Source organism: Mustela nivalis (assembly GCF_964662115.1).
Source record: "Mustela nivalis genome assembly, chromosome: 13".
NCBI lineage: Eukaryota > Metazoa > Chordata > Mammalia > Carnivora > Mustelidae > Mustela > Mustela nivalis.
Window position 1 is genome coordinate 92705426 of NC_139032.1, and position 16776 is coordinate 92722201.

At 53.2% G+C, this 16776-nt stretch overlaps 1 protein-coding gene across 1 annotated transcript; it reads left to right on the forward strand.

Moving 5' to 3' along the window:
- Positions 1 to 1715: 1715 nt before the first annotated feature.
- Positions 1716 to 6299, forward strand: TOR4A (torsin family 4 member A; the record flags this gene model as incomplete). The annotated part of the gene is made up of 1 exon (XM_082696461.1): positions 1716 to 6299. The coding sequence occupies one exon, from the start codon at positions 1716 to 1718 to the stop codon at positions 2982 to 2984; it is 1269 nt and encodes a 422-aa protein (XP_082552587.1). The 3' UTR covers positions 2985 to 6299.
- Between the last annotated feature and the right edge of the window lie 10477 nt (positions 6300 to 16776).

Genomic DNA, 16776 nt, shown 5'->3' on the forward strand with positions numbered 1-16776 from the left:
CCAAGGTGCAGTGCCGCCCTTGGTCAGAATGGGAAGAGCAGGGGGGCACTCAGGAAGGCCCATCTGTGCAGGGCTGGGAGTAGGGCTGGGCAGGGACACAGGAGCCCCCACCTGCCTTAGGTTTTTCTGAATTTGCTCCCTGACCAGGATGCTGACCTATGCCCGCGGGTGTTCCCCCAGCTCTAGAATTTCTGTCCCAGTGTGCTCCACTGTCCTTGGGGTGGGAGGGCTGGGGGGGGGGTGGGCAGAAGGGAAAGGGGGATGGGGGAAGGGAGGCCCTGGAAGAGGAGGAGGGGCGGCAGGAGAGGGAAAGGAGCTCTACTCTGGGAGCCCCCAGGTTGGGGCCGGGGAGGGGAAGAAAGAGGGACTGGGGAGACCCCACTAGGCACGTGGTCCCCTCTGCTCTTGCTCGGCTGCCCTCCCTGTGTGGGGTCAGGCGCAGGAGATGTCCCCGGGGAAGTAAGAGTTCTGTGGAGGACAGGCTGACATGCAAGGGGCTGTGGGATCCCAGGGGAGGGGCGCTCCCTTAGCCTTACCGGGAGACAAGGACCAGCCAGGAGGGCTTCAGGGCCAAGGAGGACAGGTGCCCCGAGGACTGAAGGACCTGGGCCAGCCAGCCAGACCTCCCCCTCTGGCGCCTCCCTCCAGCCGACGCCCCGCCCTCCTGCCACGCCCCTGACTCACTTCCTTTCCTACGAGCCAGCGGAAACCTCCCCTGGCTTCCTCCCCTCCTGCTCCCCAGGGACTCGCAGGTGCCGCTGCCCCTCCAGGCCCGAGCAGGCCGGGCCAGACCCCTGACCCCTCTGGAACCGTCCCCAGGACCCTGGTGTTTTCTGTGTCCTGAGCTGCAGCCCCGGCATCTGGCTTGGGCAGGGGGCTGCCCTTGGGCTGGGGGGCCAGCAGGAGCTTCAACTGACAGCAGCAGGTATGGGGCGGGTGGGGGGCCAGGGACAACTGTCCTGCCTGTCTTCAGCTCCCGTCTCCCGGCGGCTCTTGCTCCGCTTCTCTGCCTCTTTTTGTCCATCTTCCCACCCCACCCCACTGCACCCCACTAGTCTTCGGGGGGGGGGTGTCCCTGCTGGCCGTTCCATCAGTGTGTGCACTGGAGGGATGTTGGGAGGTTCCCAGTTTGGGGGAGTGAGGCCTGGGCCCGTTCTCAACAGAAGTTCCGGCCAGATCCCCCCTCCCCCTTCAAGCGTTTTTTAGTGTGTGTGGGAGGTCTCCGGACTCTGGGGGCGCTTGGGCCTCTGCTTCTCTTGGTTTCCACTTGGGATTCGGAGGGCCCCTGGCGCCTGGCAGTCGGACCCGTGGGCGGGCAGCGGGGTCTCGCCTTGACCCTTCTTCACCCTAATCGGCGCCTAGTTGGCACCGACTTCTCCTCCAGGAAGCCGGCTGGCTTCCCGATAAGCGGCGCCCTCCCCCCTCCGCCACTTCCTCAAGGCCGGCGGCTGTTTATGGGAGGACCCGAGAGATTTGCATTGGGGCCCCGCCGGGGAGCCGCTTCCTGGTCAGCGGGGCCAGACCCAGGCTCTGGCGAGGCCGGCACCAGGACCACCCCCCATGACCCCCGACCCCTCCGAGCTCCCTGGGGACCTCCCAGAGGGGTGAGGTCATTCTGGGGAAGGGTCCCAGTTGGCCGGGCTGAAGTCTGGAGACGCTCTCCATCTTCCTGTTGCAGGGAGGGCGACCTGCATGCCGAGCGCCGCCTCTGCACCATGGACGGCGTCCAGGCCAGTCTGGAGCCTGCGGCCGCGGGCCCCAGCATCCCCGGCCCGAGCGTGATCGCGCCGCTGCGCGCCGTGGTCCGCCTGCGTCGCCGCGTGTGCCTCCTGCGCAAGCGGCGCCTCCTGCCGCCGGGCGCAGGGCCGGCCTCCGGGGCTGGAGCGGCCAGAGCCGGCTGCAGCTCAGGGGCGCCGCGCGCCGACCGGGACCGGCCGCAGGTCTTCACCTTCGACGGCCCGGCGGAGCTGCCGTCCAGGACGCCGCGCAAGAGGCGCCGGCGCAGCCGCGTGGTGCTCTACCCGGAGCCCTCGCGCAAGTGCCGGCCTCACGCCGAGCGCCGGAGCCGCGCGCAGCGCTGCCTGGTGTTGCTGGTGGCCGTCGTGGGCTTCCAGGTGCTCAACGCCATCGAGAACCTGGACGATAACGCGCAGCGCTACGACCTCGACGGGCTGGAGAAGGCGCTGCAGCGCGCCGTGTTCGGGCAGCCGGCCGCCGTGGGGCGCATCGTGGCGCTGCTGCGGGACTACCTGGCCACGCACGTGCACAGCCGCCCGCTGCTTCTGGCGCTGCACGGGCCCAGCGGCGTGGGCAAGAGCCACGTGGGCCGCCTGCTGGCGCGCCACTTCCGCGCGGTCCTCGAGGACGGCGCGCTGGTGCTGCAGTACCACGCGCGGCACCACTGCCCCGAGCCGCGGGCGGCGCAGGCCTGCCGCGAGCAGCTGGCCGGGCTGGTGGCCGACGTGGTGGCGCGGGCCGAGGTGGAGGAGAAGACCCCGCTAGTGGTGCTGGACGAGGCCGAGCTGCTGCCGCGGGCGCTGCTGGACGAGCTGCGGAGCCTCCTGCAGCCGCAGCGGGCCCACCACTTCCACAACGCGGTTTACGTGCTCCTCAGCAGCGCGGGCGGCGCGGACATCACGCGCTTCGTGCTGCGCAACGCGTCGGCTGCGCGGGCCCGCCGCCCCGACGGGGACCCGGACAGGGCGGCCGCGCTGCGCGCCGAGGAGGAGCTGCGCGCGGGCCTGCGGGCGCTCCTGGTCCGCGAGCACCCGCTGTGGCAGGCCGCGGCCATCGTGCCCTTCCTGCTGCTGGACAAGCAGGACGTGGTCAGCTGCTTCCGCGAGGAGATGGCCGCGGAGGGCTTCTTCCCGGAGCAGGCCCGCGCCGAGCTCCTGGCGGCGCAGCTCAGCTACTACCGCGTCGCTGGCCGTGAGTTCGCCGTCACCGGCTGCAAGCAGGTGGTGGCCAAGGTCAATCTCTTGTAGCACAGCCTTAGCAGGACATGGCGGTCGCCAGTGGGCCGGCGGGACTCTTGGGTTGGGGGCGGCAGTAGGAGGGAGGGGACCCTGCGGATTTGCCCGAGGCCTCGAATGAATCTGTCTGCAGCCCCCACTGCCCTCCCCCAGCCGCTTTCACCCTGGGACCTAGGGAGGCTGGCGGGGCTGGGTCAGTTCTGTGCCGGCCACTTCCAATAACAGTTCCCCCTGAGCCCCCAGTGTGCCACCTCCTGGTTCTTAATTCAGTCCCCATTTCTGAGCACCTGCCCTGTGCCCCTCGCAGCAGGCATCCCGGCAGGCGGGGTTCCCATCTCCTTGCTCCAGAGGAGGGCTGGCCTCGGAGAAAGTGCGTGGCTCCCAGGGAGGGTCTGTAGCTGGTCCCCTGCAGCTGGCCGTGACTTCAGCTCTGCGGGAGGCCTGCAGCCGCCGTCACACACGCTCGTGCACACTCCCGTCCAGCCCTTGCACACCTGCTCACCCTGTGGGCCCCGAAGTCCTGGATGCTCCTCACGGTGCCACCCTGGGTTTGTCCCGGATTCCAGGGCCCAGGAGCTGCTGGGAAGACGGGATGTGTGGGGGTTTCCTCGCGAAGAGCTCACCCAGTGGAATCCGCAGGACGCTCTGGACGCCGGGGAGAACTCTCTCAGGGTGACAGGGGCGCTGCCCCGGTCACCACCTTGCTCCAGGACGCCGAGCTGGGACGGGCCTTAGGGGAGAGATCACGCAGGCCCACCGCAGAGGTTCCAGGCTTTCAGGCGCTGCGGGCTCCTTTTGCGCGTTTCTCCCGGAGGGCGGTGGTCGCGTTGAAGCACCCCCGCCCCGGGTGATCGCAGCCCCAGCCCTGGGGTGGCCTCAGTGCTGCCGCCTCGTGGCCGCGCGTGTCGGCGGGGGCCGCGGGGTCTGGGGGCGGCGGAGCGGGGACCCGGGGAGCAGAGGCGAAGCTCCAGCTGGCCGGGCGCAGGGCTGTGCGCGCCACCCCTCGCGTCAGAGCTCAGCACAGCCCCGGGCACCAGCACAGGCCGCTCCCGAGGCTCCCGCCCAGTCCCAGGTCGGCGGTTCTCTCCCAGCGCGGTTGTCTGTGGCCCTGGGCGGAGGGTCTGCCCATAGGACAGGGAAGCTGCTGGGCCGGAGCGGCGGCCAGGGGGACCCAAGTGGCAAGGGCGGACGGCTCTGGGCTGGTCCGGAGAAGTTTTGCGAACTCCTGGGGCCGGGCATGGGTGCAGGGGGAGGGGACGTGCAGGTGGGGGGAGGCGTGGCCAGGTCTGTCCACCCCGCAGCACTTGCCGGCCACTGGGGAAAGGAGCCGGTGTCCAGTTCCAAGGCTCCTGGGCCGGCCCCTGCATCCGGGTGAGGGACACAGGCACATGGTCCTCCGGGCTTACACTTCTCGTGGGACTTTGTCTTTGCCTTTTATGCTTTTCTATATCTTGCTGTATTTTTAGTTTTTGGTAGTGGATCCCCTCAGGGTCCCTCTGTCTCCTTAATCCGCTGGCAGGTATACCCCGGGGCGAGGACTCCCACGGGCGCCGGAGTGAGGGCTGCGCTGCTCTCTCCACCCTCAGAGCCGTCTCACCGGATACTCAACTCTGTCCTTTCATCCACCCCCCTTGTCAGACATTATATTTAATTTTTAAATTTTATTTTATTGATGTATTTATAAACTAGTTCCCTCTTTTTCCCGGGCTCTGTAATTCCCATTCTGCTGGAAACCAGCTTCTCAGGTTCTCTCTGTGCCGGTGGGACAGTTTCCCAGCCGTGGGTCAGTTCATGTTCCCTGGGCTGGGACAGCTGGTAGGACTCGATGCTTGAAGACTTACTTGGCTCTTGTTGGGCTTTTTCCCTTAGAACTTGATTTTGTAAAAAAAAAAAATAATAATAATTTTTTTTTTTTTTTCTTTTTAAGCAGGCTTCCTACCCAACTCAGGGCTTGAACTCATGATCCTGAGATCAAGCCCTGACTGAGATCAGGAGTCTGAGTCACCCAGGTGCCCATGATTTTGTCAAATTCTTTGGAAAACCTTTTCGGATTTTCACGGGAATCAGGCTCATCTGCAGGTTGGTGTGGGGCGTGTGATGCCGTCACCCCACCATGCGGCCGACAGGCTTGATTCGCGTATTAAAACTCACGTGTGTAATGTTCCACCAACAGATCTGGCTCACATTTATGAATTTATTCCTAAAAACCATAGGTTTGGCTGGTATTGTAAAGGGTTAATTTTCCCAAGCGAGCACCCGGCCCACGCGGGAAGCAGGGCTTGTTCAGAGGCGGTCCCCCTGATCACTGTCCGTGTCCTGCATCCCTGAACCGCCACTGGTCTGGGTTATTTTCATGCTGTAGCTTTCCTGTTTGCTTAATTAAAAAACAAACAGAAACAGAACAGCTTGATAGAAGTAGCGTTCATATGACACAAAATTGACCCATTCAAGTGGGTGATTTAATGATTTTTAGTAAATTTGCAGAGTTGTGCAGATAATGCCACAAGTTAGGCTTAGGGTCTTTCCGCGACCTCAGAGAGCCCCAACCTGCTTATTCTCCATGAACACCTGTTTCCGCCCCTTCCTCAGAAAACCGCTCATTCTGTCTCCTGAGGTCTGCCTTTTCTACAAGGCGTTTCCTATATGTGGACTGTGTTTAGCTTTTGGTGCCTGGCTTCTTTCCCTTAGCATATGGCTTTTGAAGTTCACCCAAGCCATAGGGCTTGGCTGCCCAGGTGCTCTCCTTTCTGCCGCTGACCAGTGTGCCGTCGTGTGGACCAGACATTCCGTGCGCACTTGGACCGCTTGCACTGGTTGGAGATTAGGCATAAGTCGTGCAAGGAACTCTTGCCCCAAATTTCTTTGTACATACATTTTCCTTTATCGTGAATAAATACCAAAGAGTAGAATTGCTGAGTCACATGAACATTTCGTGCGATTTCTTAACAAAACGGCCAAGCTGCTTTCCAATGGGATTATGCCATTTTGCACTCCAGCAGCAGTGTGTGGGGATCATGGCTTCTTCACATGCTCTCCGACACTTGTTACTGACGGTCTCTTACGTGACAGCCATGGGTGTCATATTGGTTTAACATTGGTTTGACGTGGGTGGTTTCCGTCTGTGTTTTCCTAGTACCTGACGGTCTTGAGCCCGTGTGCTGCTCAGACATTCACGGTCCTTGGGTCGTTTCGCTGATTGTTGACCGGTGGTAGGTCTCTATATATCCTGGCCGTACGTGTTTGATATGATGTATGTTGCATATGTTTTCTTCCAGGCTACGGGTTGTTCTTAATTTTCATAATTAAAAATGTGTTTTGAAGTGCAAAGGTGTTTAATTTTAATGAAGTCAAATGTACCCTTTTTTTTTCTTTTATGGATCACGACTTAAATGTTTCTAAGAACTCCTTGCTTACTCCCAGACCATAAAGACTTTTCCCTGTGCTTTATTCTAAATGGTTTTAAAGTTTTTAACTCTTACATTTAGGTCTATGGACCATTTGGAACCAATTTTTATACATGGTGTGACATGAAGGTCGAAATCAATCTTACTCTGTGTCAGTGAAAGGTCTGTCCTTTCTCCATTAAATTGCCTTGACGCCGGCGGCAGTTAGGGCCCACCAGAGCAGAGCGTCCACAGGAGGTCCCCACATGGGAGGGCAAGCCGTGGGGAAGGGCCGGCTGGGGCTCAGGCCTGAGCTGGTGGAGGTGGAGCTGCAGTCCTGCGCTTCAATCTTTTCCACATTTTGAATCAGGCCCACCCAGGTCAGCCCAGATTGTTCCTTTATGTATAGTCGGTTGATTACGGACTTGAATCTCCTCTACGGAATGCCTTCCCAGCAACACCCAGATTAGGTTTCCATTGAGCGAGTGATGGAGCCGCCGCGGACGCGGACGACTGCCCTGGACGGCCTTTGTCAGCAATTCAGCGGCCACGAAGACCAGGGTTTGTTTCTGGACTCGGTTACCTTCTCTTTCCCGGTGTCCGTGCTTCTGCCGGGATCACGTTCTTTTGATTTCTGTAGCTTTATAGTTAGTTTTGAAATTGGAAAGTGTGAGTCATTCAACCTTGTTCTTTGTTCTCAGTATCCTTCAGGTTGTTCTGGGTCCTTTGCCTTTCTGTGTACATTTTAAGATCAGATTGGCGATTTCTACGAAGAGAACAGCAGCAGCCCTAACAAAAACCCGATTTCTGTGCGTAGATTAAGATGGCGTTGACTCCAGGGGCGTCTGGGGGGCTCGGTGGGTTGAACCTCTGCCTTCGGCTCAGGTCATGATCTCAGGGTCCTGGGATCGAGCCCCGCATCGGGCTCTCTGCTCAGCGGGGAACCTGCTTCCTCCTCTCTCTCTCTCTGCCTGCCTCTCCGCCTGCTTGTGATCTCTGTCTGTCCAATAAATACATAAAATCCTTAAAAAAAAAAAAGATTGTGTTGACTCTAGAGACCAGTTGGGGGAGAACTGCCATCTTAACAATATTGAGCTTTCCAGTCCCCGGACCTGGAGCTGCTCAGGCTCCCAAGTCTCCAGTTTCCTTGGAGACGAGGTTTGTAGCTCAGTGTGCACGCCTTGCACTCTCTGTCTTCCGCGCATTCCGGAGTACTTCATTCTCGCCATGCCATTGCACACGCAGTAGTGTCCAGTCACGCCCACGCTCTCCACTAACTGTCTATGAAAACAACACAGAGGGGCTCCTGGGGGGCTCAGTGGGTTGAGCCTCTGCCTTCGGCTCGGGTCATGATCTCAGGGTCCTGGGATCGAGTCCCGCGTCGGGCTCTGCTCAGCAGGGAGCCTGCTTCCTCCTCTCTCTCCGCCTGCCTCTCTGCCTACTTGTGATCTCTCTGTCAAATGAATAAATAAAATCTGAAAACAAAACAAAACAGAATCTTGTATATTGGTGTTGAATCATGTGATCCTGTGAGACTTATCCCTCTGTTTTGTTTTGTTTTCTCAGTGTGGGCTTTTTCAGGTGCTCAACATGTGGAATCATGTTTCTGCAAATAAAGGCAGTTTGCTTCTTCCTTCCCAATCTCTATGCCTTTTATTTCTGTTTCTTGCCTCACTGTACTCCCTGGAACTTCCTAGTACAATGTTGACCAGAAATGGTATTCCTGTTCCTAGGGGCAAAGCATTGAATCTTTTACCAGTAAGCAGGATGTTGGCTGTAGGGCTTTCTGTAGTGTTCTTTGTCAGCGTGAGGTTTCCTTCTACTCTTTGAGTGTTCAGAGTTTTATGAATGAGTTGGATCTTGTCAGATGTGTTCACCTATTGAGGGGATCATGTGATTTATGTTCTTTAATTTCTTTCTTTCTTTCTGAGAGAGCATGTGTGCACCTGTGGGGATCCATCTCACGACCCTGAGATCATGACTTGCACCAAAATCAAGAGCTGTACGCTTAACCAATATCACCCCTATTTTACTGACTTTTAGATGTTAAACCAACCTTGAATTCCAGGAATAAATCCCATTTGGTCATGGAGTATAATCATTTTTATATGTTGCTTGATTCCGTTTGCTAATATTTTGTCCAGCACTTTTGCATCTGTATTTATGAGGGATATTGGTCTGAAGTTTTATTTTCTTGTGATGTCTGTGTCTGGCTTTGGTACAGCATGGTTGTGACAGTTTTCTGCTAATGCCATAACAAGTTACCACAAACATAGTGACTTCAAACAACATAAGTTTATTATCTTACAGTTCTTGAGGTCAGAAGTCCATTTGGATCAAAGTAGGCTAAAATGAAGGTATCAGCAAGGCTGCATTTCTTTCTGGAGGCTTTGGGAGAACTTGGTCTGCTTGTTTTTTCCTCCTTGGTGAGGCTGCATTCCTTGCTTCTTGGTGGCTGTCCCATTCCCTGACCAGTATCACTGTATCTCTGTGACCTTTCTCATCTCCTTCTGAACACAGCCAAGAATATTTCTTTGCTTTTAAGGACTCACTCCACTAGATTGGTCCCATCTGGATAATCCAGGATACTGTCTCCATCTCAAGGTCTGTCTTCTTAATTAAATCTGCAAACTCTGCAAGTCAGTTTTCATAATGTATGGCTTTCTAGGAATTTCTGGGAGTTTATCCAATTCACACAAGTTGTCCAGTTTTATTGGCGTACTTTTCCCAGTGTCCCCTTATATTCCTTGTGAAAAAGACTGTTTCAGTTTGTGTTTATGCTTTGTCTAGTGTACCCTTCTCTGTGTACTCTCAGATCCTAGCCTTTCATTTTGGATCTCTTTATAAGCTGATATACATCCAAATTCATCCGAATTCCAGTCTTTTCCGTTTCTGCAAAAACCGTTGTACGTCTGGTTCATGTAACTTGACTACATTGAAGCTGTAGTTTACCTTGGGGCATATTGACATCTTGGCAATATTAAGTCTTCCAATCCATGAACATGGGATTTCTTTCCAGTTATTTAGGTCTTCTTAATTTCTTTCAGCAGTGTTTTGTACGTAGCAAATAAGTTCAGTGAGTTTTGGTGGATATGGAATTCTTGGTTGACGGTTCTTTCCTCTTAGCTCTTTAACAATGTCATACCATCACTGTCCACGTTTCCACATCTGACAAACGTCTGACAAGAAGTCAGTTGTCACTTCACTGCCTGTCCCAGCACAGAAGCCCTTCTTCTCCTGCTGCCTTCAGGTTTTCTCCTCGTCTTGGATTCTCACCCTCTTCTCTCTGATAGGTCTAGGTGTGGCTCTCACTGAGCTTCTTTCTCTGAGGTGTGGATGAATATTTTGCGTCCAGTTTGGGAATTTGGGGTCCGTGTTTCCTCGGATATTTTTTTTTCTGTTTCTTTTTCTTTTGCCTCTGCGTCTCCCATCATATGCACTTTTCAATTCCTGATAATGTCTCGTGGGCCAGTAAGGCTCTATTTTACTTTATTCCTTTTTTGTTTCTTCAGAATGGATAATTTCTGTTGATCTGTTTTCAAAGTCAGTGATTATTTCTTATGGCTTTTCAAGTCTGCTGTTGATCCCTTGAGAGGATTAAAAAATAGGCTGTTAAAAGATGTCTACTATATTGTTTCTTTTTTCTTTTTTAAAAAGATTTTATTTATTTATTTGACAGAGAGAGACACAGTGAGAGAGGGAACACGAGCAGGGAGAGTGGGAGAGGGAGAAGCAGGCTTCCCGCTGAGCAGGGAGCCCGATGCGGGGCTCCATCCTAGGACCCTGGGGTCATGGCCTGAGCCTAAGGCAGACGTCTGCTTAACTGACTGAGCCCCCCAACTACCTGCAAAATAGACTTTTTTTTTTTTTTTAGAGCAGTTTTAGGTTCACAGCAAAATCGGGAAGAATGTGGAGGTTTCCTGGATACGCCTTGTGCTTCCAGCCTCCCCGACTGCGAACATCGGCCTCCCCAGCAGTGCGTTTGATACTATTGTGCGCCCTGTGCTGACAGGTCGTCACCGCGCAGGCCCCACGGCTGTGTTCGAGTCCACTCTTGATGTTATATTTAATGAGATCTCACTGATCATGTCTTTCTTTCATGGATTCTGCCTTTGATTTTGAATCTCCGAGTCCTTGTCAAACCCACGCTTATCTGCATTTCCTCATTGCAGAAGTTCTGTGGTTTTGCACTTTACATATAAGCCCGAGGTCCATTTTCAGCTTTTTAGAAAGATTTTATTTATTTATTTTGAGAGACAGAGAGAGCACAAGTGAGGGGAGGGCCGAGGGCGGGGGCGAGGGAGGCTCCCTACTGAGTGTGGAGACCCACGCGGGGCTCCATCCCAGGCCCCAAGATCAGGCCCTGAGCCGAAGTCAGAGGCTCCACTGACTGAGCCCCCCAGACGCCTGTTCGGTTTATTTTTAACGAAGGGTATAAGGTCTGCGTCTGGATTCATTTTTTGTGAATGTGAATATCCAGTTGTTCCGGCCCCGAATCTCAGGGACTGTTCGATTCGGTGTCCGTGCTTGTTCGCGCCCGCTGTTCCATCGGGTTCTTTCTTCTTTCTCCTTCCGCTCGCCCTTGGCTCCCTTCTCCTGTTCCGCTCCCTCTTCCTCCTCCTCTGTCTTCCTCCTCCTTCTACTCGGTCTCCTCCTCCTTCTCCTGTCTTCCAATTTTGTATCACAAAACCCTGTTGTTTTCAATCTTGGAAGTTTCAGAGCCAAAGCATCTTCTCTTTTTGAAGAATTGAAACATTTTGCAGACAGAATGGAAAGTGATGGAAATCTACAAAAATATTTGAAGATTCTAAAGGAAAGGACCAGTTCGTCTCTAGAAACGTCAGTGGCCGAGGTGAAGGAAGACACAGCAAAGCCCCCTTTCGAGAGTTGGGGGACTTTCTAAAGGGGACTGCACAGCTGTAGTGCACCTTGATTTTTTTTTTTTCTAAAAGTGATGGAATTGGTGACACGTTTTTTTCCCCCCACGAATGTGCAAAATGTTGGGAACTTCTTTTTCCAGAATGACTTTTAGAACAGGGGGTCCGTTCTTTAAAACCCCCTCAGGGTCAGAAAGCTTCATCTTGTGAAGATGTGTCCAGAGTCCCTCAGGACCAAGTTGGATGACACATTTTGGGACCAAGTTGTAAAGGTATGAGAGTGATTTTGAGAGTGTCTTGAAGATGGTTTCATTGACATCACTGGATTACAGGTTTCACTTCTTAAGATGCCCCAAATCAAGGAAGCACTGTGCTGTCCACGTCTTGGTGTCCACTGTGTGCTGGAGCTTTTTTTTTTTTCCCCTTAAGGTTTATTTATTTATTTGAGGGAGAGACAGGGAGGGAGAAGTAGAGAGAATCTCAAGCTGACTCCCCGCTGAGCTCTGACACAGGCTCGATCCCACAACCCCGAGATCATGGCCTGAGCTGAAATCAAGAGCCGGATGCAAATATAAGTAAATAAATAAATAGATGCTTAACTGACTGAGCCACCCAGGTGCCCTTTTGTGCTGGGACTTTTGATAGCAAGCTGACATCCTGAATCCCAGATCCATGGAGGGCCAACTGTCCCTCTTTAGTGGATCTCTGTTTTGTTTTTTTATGATTATTTATTTATTTGAGAGAGAGAGAGAGAGTGCACGGATGGAGAGGGAGAGGGCTCCCCACTGAGCATGGATCCTGACACGCGGCTTGCTCCCATGACCCCGGGATCATAACTTGAGCCAAAGGCAGACACTTAACCCACTGAGCCTCCCGGGCGCCCCTGGTTCTCTGTTTTTATTAATAATCTCCTTTACAAAACTACGCATAGTTAAAAGATTTTTTAAATGTTCTTTTAGTAAGATTAGAATTCATACACCGCACAGTTTACCCTGTAAGGCTCAGAGTTCAATGGCTTTAGTCTACTCACGAAGTTGTGCAGCCATCACCACACTCTGATTTTAGAACGTTTTTATCTCAAAAACATTTTTCTTTTTCCTGTGCCCATTAGCACTCACTCCCCATCCCTTCTACTCACCCCTCCACCCAGCCTTGGGCAGTTTGTTTAACTGGAATCATGCAATGTTGGTCCTTTTGTGTCTGGCTTCTTTTACATAGCAGAATGTTTTCAAGCAAGTACCAGTGATTCATTCCTTTTTATGGCTGGACAATATACCATTGCATGGATATCCTACATTGTGTTTGTATCTTCATTTGTTTTTCCTACTTTTTTGGCTATTAAAAAAAAAGATTTATTGATTTATTTTATTTTATTTTAAAGATTTTATTTATTTATTTGACAGAGAGATCACAAGTAGGCAGAGAGGCAGGCAGAGAGAGCAGGGGAAGCAGGCTCCCCGCTGAGCAGAGAGCCCCATGCAGGGCTTGATCCCAGGACCCTGAGATCATGACCTGAGCCGAAGGCAGAGGCTTAACCCGCTGAGCCACCCAGGTGCCCCTATTGATTTATTTTAGAGCGAGAGAGACAGCATGTGAATGCAGGGGGAGGGCAGAGGGTCAGAATCTTCAAGCAGACTCCCCACTGAGCATGGAGCCCAACTTGGGGCTTGATTCCATGACCATATGAGATCATGAACTGGAACCAAGAGTTGGACACCAAACTGACTGAGCAACCCTGGTGCCCCTCTGTTTTTGGCTATTATGAATAATGCTGCTGTGATGTTTTGCATACAGTTTCCTGTGTGGTCATGTGTTTAACTTTATCCTGGGTGTACACTGAGGCTCGGAAAAGAGTGATATATCCTGGGTCTTGGGGCAACACCGCTTTTAACATTCTAAGTAACTGACAAAGTATTTTCCATAGCAGTCCCGTTTTTCAAAATAACTTCTCTTTACTGATGTTCCCTATTTGAAGAGTCATTTCCATCCTACTTTCCTTTAACTCTTTTGGGGTGCCTGAGGGGGGGCTCAGTTGTTAAGTGTCTGCCTTCGGCTCAGGTCATGATCTCAGAGTCCTGGGATGGAGTCTCCCATCAGGGTCCCTTCTCAGCGGGGAGTCTGCTTCTCCTTCTGCCTCTGCCTCTCCCCCTTGCTTGCATGCCCGTGTGGGAAAGCCGCGCGTGCCCTCGTGCTCCCCAGCATTTGGTGTCACCAGTGGTTCTCACTGTGGTTTTAACTCGCATCTCCTGGGTGATTGTGAAGTCCCGATTTGCTTCTCTTGCCCATTTTGGAGTGGGTTGTCTTTTTCTTACTGATTTGTAGAAGTCCTTTATAAATTCTGGGTGTGAACCTGTTGTTAATTCTGTGGGTGGCAAATATCCTCTCGTGCCCAGTAGGAGGCGTCTTCTTCTCTCCTAACAGCATCCGAGGAAAGACGTCATGTGTGTATTGCTCTTCCCCTTTATGTTTCTAGCTTTTTTGGTGTTGTCTTTAAGAAAAGTGTCCTCACCCCCAGCGGCATGGGAGCTCATTGTGGCGGGAGCCACTTAGGAAGTGAGCTTGGAGGAAAGGATTCAGTTCATGCACATGCACACCCACGCACCCATGCACACCCACGCAACCCACGTACACATGCACCCACGCGCACCCACACGCGCACACGCACACCCACGCGCTCACACACACACCCACACTCACATGCACACGCACACCCACGCACCCACACGCACATGCACACCCACACTCACGCTCACGCCTGCTGGAATTCTGAGTGGGATTGCAAGGACTCTGTAGATGAGTTTGGGCAGAGCCGACACCTTCACGGTACTGAGTTTTGCAGACCATGAGCATGATATAGTTCTTGTGTTATTTTGGCGGTTACAGATTTCTCCTAGCGACGTTCTGGAGTGTTCTGCTGGGAGGCTTCACACATCCTTCATTTTATGTTCTGTGATGTTACAGTAATGGTGTTGTTATTTATTTGTGATCGTATTTTAAAGTCTTGTTTTTTGCATGTTAATGGCTAGGACGCGGAAATAGACTTGATTTTTGTCTCCTGACTGCACCGCACGACTGGCTGCTCACAGATCTGTCCCTACCAGGTGACACTGAGACAGCTTCCTCTTCTCACCTCTGACAGAGGAGAGACTGGGGGTCTTGGGGGCACAGCTTTCAATGCCTTAAGACTAGAACATTCTCCCGGGGAAGGCTGGCTCTCTGGACAGTCTGTGGTCGGATTTTCAGTTCTGAGGGCTCAGTGTCCAGGAGGAGGCATCAGCTGTAACCCGCACTGGCAACGCTGGGCCCGTGGCTGGGCCCGTGCCTGCACTCGCTGGAGTTTTCTGGGACTCCTTGTGACGCCAGCACCTACACCGGGGACGATAATTCTGTCGAATGAAACATTACCACTGAGACCTAACCTGTGTTTGGTGTGGTACCAGCCAGACATTTCTAGTGAAGAAAAAATAGGAAAGAAAAAAAAAAAGAAGAAGACTAACACCCCCCAGAAGTTACTGAAACATGCTGGGTTTCAAAAGCATTATGCCAAGTGTCGGAAGCAACACCAAGAATGCACATCCCACACGACCCTTTTATATATGATTCTAGAACAGGCACAGCCGATCGTGGTGCCAGAAATCTGATTGGCAGTGATTGGGGCTTGAGCTGAGGAGGAATCGACTCGGGGTGGGGGGCATGGCAGAGCTTCGTGGGATGAGGAACTACTCTGTGGAATCAGTCACACACCGACAGCGCCGGCCCTTACACACTCCAGATGGCGGCACTTTGTTGTGTATAAATTACGCCACAATAAAGTTGCCGGTTCAGAATAATGATAAACCTAACGATTTTCTTTCAGCTTAGAATAAAATGAAAAGAAGCCACCCACAGAAGGACACCGCAGGAAGCCTTGAGAAGGAGTCGACTTGGACTTGGCGAGCCAACTGCTGAGTTCCTCATTACTTTCCTCCCCAGAAGGGAGAGGGAGGCGGACGAAAGGACCCGGCCCGGCCCGTGGGCCTGAGCGCTGGGCACAGCCGCGCACCACCCTTTCTCTGCGGGGCGGGCCTGGAGCCTTCCTGAGCCTCTGAAAGGGGCTGAAAGGGGCTCGCTCTCCTGCTGGCTACCCAAGCGCTGCACTGTTTGCCGGCCCCGTAGCGCGGGCTCTGCCGTGGAAAATAGGACCAGAGGGCACCCTTGACCTGGCCTCAGCAGACCCATCAGTGCCAGCATCCTGCCTCTCGCGTTGCCTCAGCGTGCGGTAGGCTGGGCCCGGCTGGGAGCGCAGATGCCGGGGCAGCCCAAGGCTGGTTCTCTCCGCGCTCAGGCGCGCCCCTGTTCTCTCTCTGCTCCGTCCGTTGTTGGACAGTGTTAGTCCCTGGAAGGTCGTGCCACACGGACTTCCAAGCCTACGGCGCTGGATGTGTTTGCAGCTGCGAGGACAAGACACAGCACGAAGCACCGACAGTTCTGCCTGATGGTAGGGAATGGGGTTTGGAGCAAACGGTCAGGAAAGGGTTCCTGAGGCGTGTTTGGTGCAGAAAGGTGTTGTTGTTGTTGTTTTAAGATTTTAGTTGTTTATTTGTCAGAGGGTGAGCAAGAGAGTGAGAGAGCACCAGCAGGGGGAGTGGCAGGCAGAGGGACCAGCAGCCTTGCTCACTGAGCAAACTAAGTAGTAAGTGATACCGGAAACAAAGGCAGAAGAAAAAATTAAAATTCCTTATGGCCCACTGACAAGTCCTTGAAGCAGGAGAGTGACCCTCCTCTAGGGACTCAGCTGCCTCCATGTAAATACTGTGCTGAGGGCAAAAGGCAATCCTAGCCTGACTCCCCTTCCTCTTCGCCCACGATCCTGTAAGTCTACTTTAAAGTAAAAAAATTCCTTTGGACCTTTATCTCTAAAACCCCCAACATACGTTTTGTCAATCATCCCCCAAGCCTATGGCCCACCAATAGCCATCTCCAGGGTCTCATGACTAAGGTTTTATTAGATGATGATAAATGATCCTTTCCCCCAAAATAGCGAGCCCTCTCAATGTCCTGAAAATCTTGCTTCCAAAATCCCTTAGAGACTTATTCTACCCTTAACCATCCCCCTCCCCGCTTGAGAGTATGTAACAGGCCGACCCTCATGACCCCCGTGCAACTCTTTCTGCCCATGGGTCCTGTCCCCATGGTTTACAAAAATCACCTTTTTGCACCAAAGACATCTCAAGAATTCTTTCTTGGCCATAGGTTTTGAACCCTAACGTCTTTCCTACACCAGTAAGGAAGTATAATTTTTCTTTTGCCTTTGTTTCCTGTCACCTGACAACATGGCTCGGACGATGTTGATGTCACCAAGGCAGGCACTGACAGCCACCCACCTCCCCACCTCCAGATTACCAGCCTTTCTTTCTCTATGACCCCATTTAACCAGGGAGCTGCACTGACTAGAAACTACATTTCCCAGTCTCCCTTACAGCGAGGCTGGTCATGTGACAACGCTCCAGCCAATGGGGTGTGAGCAGATGAGGCCGGCTCCTCTCCCGAGAAGTGATCCTGGAG